The 13,697-nt window shown below is 42.3% G+C and overlaps 1 protein-coding gene across 1 annotated transcript; it reads right to left on the reverse strand.

Moving 5' to 3' along the window:
* Positions 1 to 304: 304 nt before the first annotated feature.
* Positions 305 to 12,901, reverse strand: fam219ab (family with sequence similarity 219 member Ab). The gene is made up of 6 exons (XM_061672211.1): positions 12,678 to 12,901; positions 11,044 to 11,143; positions 6,449 to 6,554; positions 3,545 to 3,625; positions 3,407 to 3,461; positions 305 to 1,835 (listed from the first exon to the last, which is right to left on the reverse strand). Exons 1-6 carry the CDS (start codon positions 12,750 to 12,752, stop codon positions 1,677 to 1,679), a joined length of 576 nt encoding a protein of 191 aa, XP_061528195.1. The 5' UTR covers positions 12,753 to 12,901; the 3' UTR covers positions 305 to 1,676.
* Between the last annotated feature and the right edge of the window lie 796 nt (positions 12,902 to 13,697).

A 13,697-nucleotide genomic window follows, 5' to 3' on the forward strand; every position in this document is an offset into this window, starting at 1 on the left:
GTTTTACAACAACTCGAGGCGAAGTGCATGTCCTACCATAGGAGGCAAACAACTGCTTTCATATACCATACGATCAAGTATACACGCGTTGCAAAAAGCTACGGATATTCAGCTATTGGGTGAAATTTCAGGATGAGCCTAAAATGCATTATAACCTTTGCAGGTGAACATATTTTGACCCTTCTCTAAACTTTTGAAAGCACATGTCCAACTGTTCAATGACTGACTATATTGATAACTGCATACTTACCTGTGGCTAAAAAGCAAAGCGTGGAGAGTCTCTGTTGCCAAAATTCATGAGCGCTTTCCGAACAACGCCGTAACCAATACAGTATGCATTGTGTTTTACAATAATTCTTGAAATATATTAATAATTTCATATGCACTTGTGGCTAAAATGTGAACCACGGAGTCTCTTTCGCCAAAATACCCGAGTGCAGATGGGGCGATAATTCCCAAGAGCCTCTCAAATAGTCACGATCTCTCTTCTTTTCCTCTCTTTGTATTACAACCCCAATTCCAATGAAGTTGGGACGTTGTGTTAAACATAAATAAAAACAGAATACAATGATTTGCAAATCATGTTCGACCTATATTTGAGGAACATTGAGGAACATTGTCCTTAAACTGTTTGACTATTTTCTCACGCACTTGTTCACAAAGAGGTGAACCTCGCCCGATCTTTGCTTGTGAATGACTGAGCAATTCAGGGAAGCTCCTTTTAGACCCAATCATGGCCCCCACCTCTTCCCAATTAGCCTGTAGACCTGTGGGAGGTTCCAAAAAGGTGTTTGATGAACATTCCTCAACTTTCTCAGTCTTTTTTGCCACCTGTCCCAGCTTTTTTGGAATGTGTTACAGCCATAAAATTCAAAGTGTAATGATTATTTGCTAAAAACAATCAAGTTTATCAGTTTGAACATGAAATATCTTGTCTTTGTAGTGTATTCAATTAAATATAGGTTGAACATGAGTTGCAAATCATTGTATTCAGTTTTTATTTATGTTTAACACAACGTCCCAACTTCATTGGAATTGGTTTGTTGTCGGGAATCCGCTTCTTCCTTGACAATCACACCATGGGGTGTGTGGTTCAATAAAAAATATTGCCGTAGTAAACTGTATGTGGCTCTTCAAAACGTACACCGCAGTTTGTGTGTGTACAGTTTTTCAGTTGCGGTTTTTCCATTGCAGCGAGTCGGTTATGTGCGTGAGGTTCAATTGGCTTGGTCACAAACAAGGAGCTGAATGGCAAAATTCACAACAGGTGTTAAAAAAAAAATCTGTGCCTTTCTGTGACTCTTCCAGTCTCCCTGTATCTTCGTCACAACCTGCCGATGACACGCTTGAGTTCAATTGTTACTTCCCTCAAAGAACAGCCTGTTAGAAGCCTCACAATGGTGAGATACTGTTGATCAATTGAAGAGATTCATGAAATTTCACCCGAAATCCCCAAATCCCAAACATTTTGTGACTAGTATATAATGACTATTTTCACCCTTTTCCTTCTCACAGTTTAAAAAAAAATATTATAAATTAATGGAATGGTAATTCCTATTTTAGCACATTTTACTTGGTACTATATTTTCTACCAACGCCTGACTGCCGACAGTATCGACAGCGAGGAAAACGCAGAAGATGGACATGGGGGTTATGCTGCAACGGAGGCGGCAGGGTTACTGGATTTGACAGGTGGCAGAGGGGGTCGCCTGGCAGCAAATGCATGTCGGGTTGACTGATTTGGGCGGGATCAGATCCAGGTCCTCGTCATCCGGTATCTCATCCAAGCGGTAACCGTCCTTCAGTAGCTGGATGTTGAGATCTTGGTTTATTTGCTACAAGAGACAAAAGTAGAGTTAATGTCTTGGAGTTTCCAAAATGTGTTTGGATACAGGGTAGAAATGAATTGTGTGCATAGCCAGTGTGATGTTTGCCACTTTTTTTGAGAGGAGTCTGATATTTTCCATCCAATTATTTATTAACCTGACATGTATACGTAAGAAATCCTATAATATTACATGTGGTGGAACAAGCCAACAAAATGTCAATGTAAATACATATTTACACATTTCTACTTGTAAGTATAGGTTTCTAATTTTGGCAGCTGAATGAAATGCTCGCATTTACCACACTTTTTCCACATAGGAAATCGGGCCATCTTTTACACAGTCCATATATATATATATTTTTTTTTAATGTTTGTTTTGCTTGAGAGCAACATACAGATGTTTCTGCTAAAATCACTTCAAGCGGGGGATTATTGGACCGGATTTGAGCTTCTAAATTTTCCTGATTTTGTGGGCGGGGCAAAAAACAAGCCCAGTGACATCACGGTGTGGGGCGTATAACCCATTATATAACCCACTATATAAACACCAAGCGCCCTTATTCCATGCAGTGGCTATTCGGCAGAATTGCACTTCGTTGTTCATAAATAACTTCACTCAGTTCTACCAGTGGAGCGTGCAACTGGCCATTAAACTATGCCCACAACTTGAAAAAAATATTTTTTGTGTTAATTGGGTAATGTGTCTTTCCGTTTGACACCCATGCAACACAGCGTGCGCAAGCTGAAAGAATGTCTCAATTCTTGACCATTTTGAAGCCTGATTTCTCATACGTTGACATTTTTTTAATTTATTCATTCATTGTCAGCCTTTTTAACAAGACTCTTCTCTGGGATGTGTCAAATTAGCATTTTTTTCCCTCCTGTTTGGTTGCACCTACATTTTTTAAAATTATGGCGAGGAATAATGTTATCATAATTTCTCCTTTGAATTTATATTCAATCAATCACTCATTCAGGTGGCTCATTGAGAGCCACTGGCAGCGAAACAAATAGCAGTAAGTGCACATATATTTCCCTCGTTTTCATCAACTTGCAGCTAAAAAGAAAGAAAGTACAATTTAGAAATAAGTGAAAACACACTTCATTATGAAGAAGAAATACTACAGTGTGTTTGCAAGCAAATCCCTGTTCTTAGCTTTTTGGCATAAAGTACTGGATGCTTTGGGAACCAAGTCTGTTCGTGAACCCAAACTAGTGCGTGAACTGAGGTAATTTTGCTTTGAAAATTTCATACGCAAAACAAATCGTGTATCAACCAGGTCATTTGTAAGCCGAGGTTCCACTGTATGACTTTGACAATTACAGAAGTTATCATGGAAGTCATATCTGCTGAGAAGAGACTGTGCGCACGGTCACACAGCATCATCCTCCTTCCTCGAACTACAGTACGATCATTTTCTTGCCATGGTGCACGCCTTCCTTACAGCCTGCTTTGTAAATAATCCTGAGACTGAGAGTGTAAATTAGATCCCAGTATTTTACTGACGTCTGCAAATAATTTCTGGTGGCATAAAGATCCAAACACTGATGGTGTCTAGTTTTAAGACAGGAACTCACCTCAGCAGAGGAGTATCCCGACGACGAGTATCTTGACATGTCGAAGTCATCGTCACTGAATATAAGAGCACTCGTGTTAAGTGCGGGCTCTCTTTGCAACACTAATAGACGTGAGCAATGTTTGTGGTTGGAGCTCACCTGTCTGTGTCTAACGCAACCAAGGGCTTCTCATCAGGACTCTGGTCTAATGAGGAATAGCCTTTATTGGGCACTACCAACCTGTCAGCAAGGAACAAAGACAACAGCGAGTGAACATTTATCAGAAAGGAAGCGAGTTGGTAGAACAGGATATGAAAGCAACGGAAGAGGGTGAATATTAGACAACAAACTCCAAAATGATGGGAGAGGACAGTGAGCGAGACGGCAGACGGAGCAGGGAGCGTCTCGGAAACCCTTAATCAATGAAACTCTTCCTCCTAAGAACCCATTTGACTAGCCCAGATAATGGATGCGAGATAGCATCTCTACTTAACCTCAAGGAAACATGTCTCATACTGAAATATGAGGACGGACAAGCACAACCAAGCAGCTTGGATTCTCCTTATTCTGGCTTTACACGGAGAAGGCGAGTTTGAAGCAGCTGCCGGATGTAAAAACAACCCAGGATGGTTATGATATATCATCAATGAGCTGCTCGGGGTTCATCATACGCCCTGCAATCAGCTGAAAACAAGACCGTATTTTGGTCATTAACACCAACCAATCATTCATTTTTACCTCCATCCTGTTTCTTTTACAGTAGAATCGTGCTACCCAAAAACTCAATCGTCATAAATCCAAGTAAAGCATTTTCGACTTTCCCCTTAAGATTCATACAACATTAACAATAATATTTGGACAAATGCACGAGGTTCAACGGAAGAACAGAGTACATTGTGTTGTGGATCTGGATAAAGGTGCAAATCCAGTCAACATACGTGACATGTTTCGTTGACCTCACATGAACCAATTTAAAATTACTGGGAGTCCTCGGTTTACCGCCATGCCGACATACCCGCTTTCAAGGTTACCGGTGGCGCCCGATAAATTAGTTTCCATAGCGGCATGAAAATACAAGAAGACACCCCAGTTACTTCCATTTTCAAACACATTTTTACTGCAATGACCCCCTGTATAGAATATTACAAGGACTTTGACACAAAATGCTGTGGAACGCTCTGGAACAGTGATTCTGAAAGTGGGCTACGAGTACCACTCGTACTCCGTAGGGTCCCTCTAATGGTATGTAAAAGAATTACTGCCCAAGTACTGTTCACTTATATTTCATTTTCTAGTACGTTTACATTTAATTTTTAGGAATTGTTTGTTTTTAACATTTATTTATGTACAATTTCTATTTAACTTATGTGCAATATGTTTTAATGTAATCATTATTGAAAAACAGTGATGTTTTTTTAATATTTAAGCACAGTGCTAATGTTCAAACTGTGCATAACGTTAGAGTGGCTTAGAATAATTCAATTTTCATTCAAAAGCTTGTCCCATACAGCAAGTCACTCGTGTGCTCACTGAGCACAGTTTTTACTTCACACACAAGTGCTGGCAGGACTGCTTTGTCTACGTCAAACTCAGGCCCGGGGGCCAAATTTGAATCACGATGTAATTATATTTATTAATATATTATATATTAAATGTGTATTAGAGCTGGTCCGCCAGTATATAGCACATGCGCCACTAATATTACAAATCCCAGAATGCTTTGCTAGTGTGTTGGCCCATCAGTCTAGACCGGCGAGCGTCCCTTCCCTTTCTGTTGCGGTCGTTAGCAACTGTGCTACCAGTCTCCTCGAGCAAATTTACACTTCCCCTTCCCAAAAATGGCCAAACGAAAGATGGAAAACAGTTAACTTCCAAGACAGGTGGGAGGCAGATTGTCTGTTTACTAAAGTAAAAGACAGACCTGTTTGTCATGTGCGGAGCAATGTGGCTGTAACAAAAAATAGAACATAATTGGATTTGTATTTATTTTTTTAATGCCCTTTATCAACTCCTCGGCAGGAACTGTTAATAGTTTGAAGTTTGGATTTTTATTGAAGGAGATTCTTATTTTTTTGGGTTGTTTTGTTGTTGGCCTTTGACAAATGATTTACATCAAAAAGAAAGGTAGTCGGAGATAAATAGAAGATGAAGGGACAGAAGAATTCATCTTATCTATTTGAATACAAAACAACAAACAAATACCACTGATGTCTTTTATCGCAAATTTGATTTCTCGTGTTCATAATATTAAAGTTTGCTTATTCCAGATTCAGTGTTTACGGAAAATGTAAGTTTGTTGTCATATGATAAACTTTAACGCTACATTTCTGCAGAGAAGGGAAACATGCACATCGCAGTGATTTTTCATTAAATATTGAGTTTGGCCCGCGACGTTGTCCCATTTCTTTTATTTTGGCCCACCGTAAATTTGAGTTTGACACCCCTGGTGTACATGAAAGACCGGATCATGTACCACGACGCCACCCAAGCAGGTAAGTTAAAAATAAATAAATAAATAAAGTAACAGTAATAACAAAATAATGCTATGTATGCAAAGTGAGCTCCAAGTTACCTTGGTTTGTTCGTTACAGCGTTTATCTAAAAGTACCTTGCGCTACTGGTAATATAGGAGGTCCTCGGTTTACAATGCAGTTCCATTCCTACGGCAGCGAAGTCAACCACATTTGGAACGCGGCACATTTTATCACTAACCTACGCTAAGGCAGCAGTAATATCATAATTACATGCAAAAATGTGTTTGAAAAAGATTTTCAGGCCACATACATAAAGCGATCAAATGAAAAGCGGTAAGTACGGTGGTAGCTAAGCATTCCTTCTTGTGCCGCGCGATCACGTATTCTTACATCGCTGCACAAACTAGTTCTGTGCGCACCGTTCGTAACCCCGAAACGTCCCGTGTGCTGTAAACCCAGGACCTTCTGTAGACCAGTTTGACCTTCAAACAATGCTCAACTTTGTCCCAGTTCCTCCCACGTTTTCATGAATTTAAACTCAGAGAAGAAGTTAAAGCAATAATGTGTCTGTTGTTTGTGTTCTGTGCACCTTGTTCTGGCCATCACATTGTTCTTCTTAGGCTGATTGTTGACTGGACTGCCCACACTGTTGCCATTCTTCAATGAGCTCTTCCTGGCCAGCTCTCGCTGTTTCTCTGCACAACACACAAACACGACTTCAGCTTCAATAGACCGCTAACAAGTAATGAAGGTCAGCGTGCTTGGCTTACATGTCACACACACTCTCCAGCTTCCAACATCAAGCATTACTCTTTTAACCGACTTGAAATGTTGCTCCTACGCCCTTGTGTAAATACTCACAAGCCGAATGAGATTGAGCGCTCATCAGGAAGTATGATGTTGAGAGTTAGTAATTGGGTTTCATTCCTCCTGCCACTTCGAGGTAAATTAGCATTTTAGCTTTCCCCTGCATAAAAGCAAACTGTCATTTTCACGATCAGAGGAACCTCAACAGCGTGTGTTTGACCAGCAATGAAGGCTTGTGTTCTTTTGCACTGTCCTTAGACGTCTACTTCAATAATTATGGGCAGTTTGTACAGTGCTTAGTTACATCTTGTTTTGTTAGTTTCTTTTGCTATGATACGCTTCTACACTTCCTGGACAGTTGGCTTCTACCTGAGGTATACAGTACACATTTAATGAAACAAATTATTTCATACAGTGTCACGTAGTAATATAGAGTTGTCCCAAACTGATCTTCTTTTCCTTTCGGCTTGTCCCGTTAGGGGTCGCCACAGCGCGTCATCCTTTTCCATGTAAGGAAAAGGATGACTCCTGCATCCTCCTCTCGAACACCAACTGCCATCATGTCTTCCCTCACGACATCCATCCACCTTCTCTTTGGTCTTACTCTAGCTCTCTTGCCTGGCAGCTCCATCCTCATCATCCTTCTTCCAATATGCTCACTATTTCTCCTCTGGACGTGTCCAAACCATCGAAGTCTGCTCTCTCTAACTTTGTCTCCAAAACATCGAACCTTGGCTGTCCCTCTGATGAGCTCATTTCTAATTTTATCCAACCTGGTCGCTCCGAGAGCGAACCTCAACATCTTCATTTCCGCCACCTCCAGCTCTGCTTCCTGTTGTCTCTTCAGTGCCACTGTCTCTAATCCATACATCATGGCTGGCCTCACTACTGTTTTATCAACTTTGCCCTTCATCCTAGCAGAGACTCTTCTGTCACACCTGACACCTTCCTCCACCCGTTCCAACCTGCTTTGACCCGTTTCTTCACTTCCTGACCACACTCACCATTGATCTGGACAGTTGACCCCAAGTATTTAAAGTCCTCCACCCTTGCTATCGCTTCTCCCTGTAGCCTCACTCTTCCCCCACCATCCCTCTCATTCATGCACATATATTCTGTTTTACTTCGGCTAATCTTCATTCCTCTTCTTTCCAGTGCATGCCTCCATCTTTCTAACTGTTCCTCCAGCTGCTCCCTGCTTTCACTGCAGATCACAATGTCATCTGCAAACATCATGGTCCACGGGGATTCCAGTCTAACCTCATCTGTCAGCCTATCCATCACCACTGCAAAAAGGAAGGGGCTCAGGGCTGATCCCTGATGCAGTCCCACGTCCACCTTAAATTCTTCTGTCACACCTACAGCACACCTCACCGCTGTTCTGCTGCGCTCGTACATGTCCTGTATTATTCTAACATACTTCTCTGCCACTCCAGACTTCCGCATGCAGTACCACAGTTCCTCTCTGGGTACTCTGTCATAGGCTTTCTCTAGATCTACAAAGACACAATGTAGCTCCTTCTCACCTTCTCTGTACTTTTCCATCAACATCCTCAAGGCAAATAATGCATCTGTGGAACTCTTTCTAGTCATGAAACCATACTCTTGCTCGCAAATACTCACTTCTGTCCTGAGTCTAGCCTCCACTACTCTTTCCCATAACTTCATTGGGTGGCTCATCAACTTTATTCCTCTATAGTTGTTGCCACAGCTCTGCACATCACCTTTGTTCTTAAAAATGAGCACCAGTACACTTTTCCTCCATTCCTCAGGCATCTTCTCACGCACTAGAATTCTATGGAACAAGCTGGTCAAAAACTCCACAGCCACCTCTCCTAGATGCTTCCATACCTCCACAAGAATGTCATGAGGACCAACTGCCTTTACATTTTTCATTCTCTTTAATGCCTTTCTAACTTCCCCCTTACTAATCATTGCCACTTCCTGGTCCACCACACTTGCCTCTTCTACTCTCCCTTCTCTATCATTTTCCTCATTCATCAACTCCTCGAAGTATTCTTTCCATCTAGCAAGCACACTGCTGGGACCAGTCAACATATTTCCATCTCTATCCTTAATCACCCTAACCTGCTGCACATCCTTCCCATCTCTATCCCTCTGTCTGGCCAGCCTGTATAGATCGTTTTCTCCTTCTTTAGTGTCCAACCTGCCATACATGTCATCATATGCCTCTTGTTTTGCCTTTGCCACCTCTACCTTTGCCCTGTGTCGCATCTTAATGTATTCCTTTCGCCTCTCCTCGGTACTCTCAGTGTCCCACTTCTTCTTAGCTCACCTTTTTCCTTGTATGATTTCCTGTACTGTGAGGTTCCACCACCAAGTCTCCTTCTCTCCTTTCCTGCCAGAAGATACACCAAGTACTCTCCTGCCTGCTTCTCTGATCACCTTGGCTGCAGTGGTCCAGTCTTCTGGAAGCTCCTCCCGTCCACCGAGAGCCTGTATCACCTCTTCCCGAAAAGCTGCACAACACTCATCCTGTCTCAGCTTCCCCCACATGGTTCTCTTATCTGCCGTTGTCTTCCTAATTTTCCTCCCCACCACCAGAGTCATCTTACACACCACCATCCTATGCTGTCTAGCCACACTCTCCCCTACCACTACCTTACAGTTGGTAACCTCCTTCAGATTACATCGTCTGCACAAGATGTAATCCACCACTTCGTGCCTCTTCTGAAAAAAAGTGTTCACTACAGCCATTTGCATCTTTGTTGCAAAGTCTACCACCATCTGTCCCTCCAAGTTCCTTTCCTGGATGCCGTACTTACCCATCACTTCTTCATCACCCCTATTACTTTCACCAACATGTCCATTACAATCTGCACCAATTACGACTCTCTCTCTGTCTGGGATGCTCAGAACTACATCATCTAGCTCCTTGCAGAATTTCTCTTTCACCTCGAGGTCACATCCTACCTGTGGGGCATAGCCACTAATCACATTACACATAACACCCTCAATTTCAAATTTCAGCCTCATCACTCGATCTGATACTCTTTTCACCTCCAAGACATTCTTAGTCAACTCTTCTTTTAAAATAACCCCGACTCCATTTCTCTTCCCATCTACACCATGGTAAAATAATTTAAACCCTGCCCCTAAACTTCTAGCCTAACTGCCTTTCCACCTGGTATCCTGGACACACAATATATCAACCTTTCTCCTAATCATCATGTCAACCAACTCCCGAGATTGTCCTGTCATAGTCCCAACATTCAAAGTCCCCTCATTCAGTTTTAGGTTCTGTGTTTTCCTCTTCTCTTTCTGCCGAAGAACCCGCTTTGCACCTCCTCTTCTTCTTTGACTTCGACCCACAGTAGCTGAATTTCCAATGGCGCCCCGCAGGTTGACGGCGCCGGCGGTGGACGTTGTTAACCCGGGCCACGACCGATCCGGTATGGAATTCTTTGGATGAACGCTCATATTTGTTTGGCAAGGTTTTAAGCCGGATGCCCTTCCTGACGCAACCCTCTCCATTTATCCGGGCTTGGGACCGGCCTACAGTTTGCACTGACTTGTGCCCCCCATAGTTGTCCCAAACTGATCAAAAAAATATGGATAAATATTTTTTTGTGTGTGTGTGAAATTGGTAGTAGAGGAAATGTGACCAGCGCCCACACTCGCAGTGGCCCCTAGATTAATTTAGAAAAATATATATTTCCTCCACCGTAACACAGCAGTTTTACGTTGTAATAATACCATACACCACTAGATAGCAGACATCGCTTACTAGAGTGCCAGATCTTCCCCATCATAAAAAGAAGAGTGGTGACGTCATGAGGAAAATCAACAGGGAGAGAGAGTAGACGCTGTGGCAAATAAATTGCAGTAAGAGCAAACCCGACCAAGAAAATTGCGGTCCCACGTGGCCCCCTGGTAATACTGACAAAAAATTGACAAAACATTTGAGTTGCCCATCCCTGATATACGTAATACCATTCCAGATTCATCTCCTGTATTGGATGTTGCTAGATAGTGTTGGTTTTCCTAATCTAACTCTGAACTGTTTCCGATTAACTTTTGAGCAAAATGTTCGTGACGTTGCAATTTTTAAATAGCTCTATTTCAAAGGTCACTTGAATAATCGAGCTTGAAAGAACATTGGATGATAGTTCTGACATTCTGATTTGACAGAATACAATTAAGTGTGTCTGCAGCCATAATTCTTACTTTATACTGGCGATGCTGCACGATGCAGATGCATTTGGCTAAGGCTTTGACTTACTCATGTGACTGTTAAACAGTTAAAAAACAAAAAAAGAGAGATTGACAGCTCAGTGCTGGACTCCATCCAAGGTTCTCCTATGGGAGAACAAAAATATTGACATGAGGTTTGAAAGAGAGACTTTCAATTGTCACCTATTTTCATCTGCAGGGGCGGCGGCTTGTAGTTGATTGTGACGGGTTCCCCCTCTCGAGTGTCTGAGTCGGCTTCCGAGGCCGTGGAGGAAGCCGGGTCCTGGCGACGTGAGGAGAAATATATGCATCATTTACATAACAAGGAGCACGTCAGGATAAACTGTCGCAGTAGTCGTACAATGCAAAGAAAATAAAGCTACATGCCAGACACTTCACGGCAATGATGAGATGAGGGTTAGGATGAGACAGCATCAGAGAGGCATTCATTGAACAATGTTTATTATTTTGCTTGCTTGCAGTGGTTAGAACTGCATTGCAACAAATTGAAAAGTGTTCCTAATATTGTGGGTTCCTCATTTAGCTACATTAAAACGTCCAAATATTAGAAACATCTCTCTGTAGGATGCAGTGCAGTTCTACAACCACATGAAAAACTACCACCCCAATAATGCACAACTATTAATAGTGCATAATTACCTTTGACTTTTGTGATTGTGTAGGAGCACCTAATAAAGTTAAATGTACTAAAGAGCGTCACTGATAGAATAGTGGCAGCGTGGTTTCAGTTCCAACTCAGTGACGGTGTGAATGTGCGCGCGTGCATGCGTGTGTGTGTGTGAATGGTTTTCGGTCTCTATTTGTGGCCAGTGATTGACCGCCAACCGGTCCAGGATGTAGCCTGCCTTAATTTTTAGCTGAGATTGGCTCCAGCTACCAGTGAACCTCAACGGGATATAAGCACTATTGGAAATGGATGGATGGATGAATGTACTAAAGGTCACTGTATGAGTCAATGCACAAGTACATTTGGACATAAGAAATATTGTTATGTGTAGTAATAGTGTTTTAGTGGGGTACTTGCATTGTTAAGGGGCTATTTTCAGAACCCCCGATACAAAATGTGGTGGTGGGAGCGTGATGAGGCATAGGTGTAGTTGAGGATTTTTGTCCGAGCTACTGTATGCAAGCGGAGTACAACTTACATGTTGATAATGTAACCAGCTTATTTAAAATGTAAAATTGGAGGCCGACTCTTATCGTAGCACTAAAATGTATATGTCCACCTTATTAACAGCGATTATGACATGACGATATCATTATGACATGAATTTATTGCATGTGACTTGTTTTCAAGTAAAATTTGAAAGGCTAAACAAACTATGCTGTCCACTTTGTGGTCAAGTCACAGCTTGTTGCAACTGCTACTAAAAGGTTCTTCAGGGAAGACCATTAAAGAAAAAGAAAATCAATCAACATGGCCAACATGTTGTTTGTTTTTGTTTTTTTCCTTTTGAAGCCCAAAATCATCATCGCCATCACAAGCCGGAGCAACTTGCTGCCTGGATGCTGCTGATGTGGCTTCTGCGTTGGGGACGGCGATGGCGTGGCCGCGACGGATCGCGGCTGGCTCGCTAAACAGCGACCACGACCCCCCCCCCCCCCCCCCGACCGATATTTCCCACCAAACACCGCGTTACTTTCACACTGTGGCAAAAACAACTTGTTTGGTTGGAACGTATCGGAACGTGAACGCATCTCGAGAATGCATAGAGCAAGGCCAAGCGCGTTAGCGATCGGATGGTAAACGCGCAGACGAAAAGACAGACGAAGAACCAGATTGAATGTTGGCGTACCAGCGGCTGCATCTCAGCCTGCGTGTCCGCCTCCTGCGCGGCATTGGGCACTTGGAATCTGTCCATCTCCTCCATCACGTCGCCTCCTTTTTCACCGAACTCGACGAACGACGGGAACGCCTTTGGAACGGGAGGCCGGCGGGGCTCCAATCAGACGGCAAATCATGAGAACGACCCCTACATCCCAGCTGGGGCGTGCTGACGGTGCTGGTGGGGTGACCGGTGACCACTGGGCCGCCGCCCACTTCCGGTTTGCCCCAGGCAACCTGAGGCCCGGGGACCCTGCCGAGGCCCTTCAGCATCTCATTTCAGACACCGCATGAATCGTTTCTTTTGCAGAAATGATTGATATTGATGATTATTATTTTTAGGTTATGTTTTTCTGAAGATACCAATTATATTTTTGGATAAATAAGATTTTTCTTCTGTTACCTATTATGCCTTTTTCCATAAAACTAACACCAAAGCATCTTCGTGTCTTCAGAGTTCTTTTTTCTTTGTTTTCCTTTTAAAAACAGTCCTTTTTTTGTCACTCAAACTGTCCTTACTATTAATTCCACTGAAGAGAGTCTCATAATGTTGTTCCAATACACCAGAGGGATCTGTGAGCTGAAGTGCCAGGATGAGGCAGACATTTTGCATTCACACAATAGCAGACAGCAAAATAAATGGTGTTATTTCTGAAATATGAATGAATATGGATGAGATGGCAAACGTGTCAAAACTATTGCATGTCTTTACCCTTATTAGGATTGTATAAAGATGAGAATTTAATGAGTAGTTAGGATAATTTCTGCACTTGTATACGCAAAGTTTGAAGGCAACACATGTAAATTGTGCAACTCACATGATTTTTATGAAGCTGTTTGCACTTTTGCCTTTACTGTTCCAAAAGGATGTGTACGTATTTCAATGGGCTACCACCATTGGCTCTGTTAAAAAGGATTGCATTTACTATGAATGCCTAAAATTTGAAATAATCAGTAACATTTGGAAAATACAACTTTAAGTGTGGCTGTT

This window comes from Phycodurus eques, chromosome 3 (genome assembly GCF_024500275.1).
Source record: "Phycodurus eques isolate BA_2022a chromosome 3, UOR_Pequ_1.1, whole genome shotgun sequence".
Classification (NCBI taxonomy): domain Eukaryota; kingdom Metazoa; phylum Chordata; class Actinopteri; order Syngnathiformes; family Syngnathidae; genus Phycodurus; species Phycodurus eques.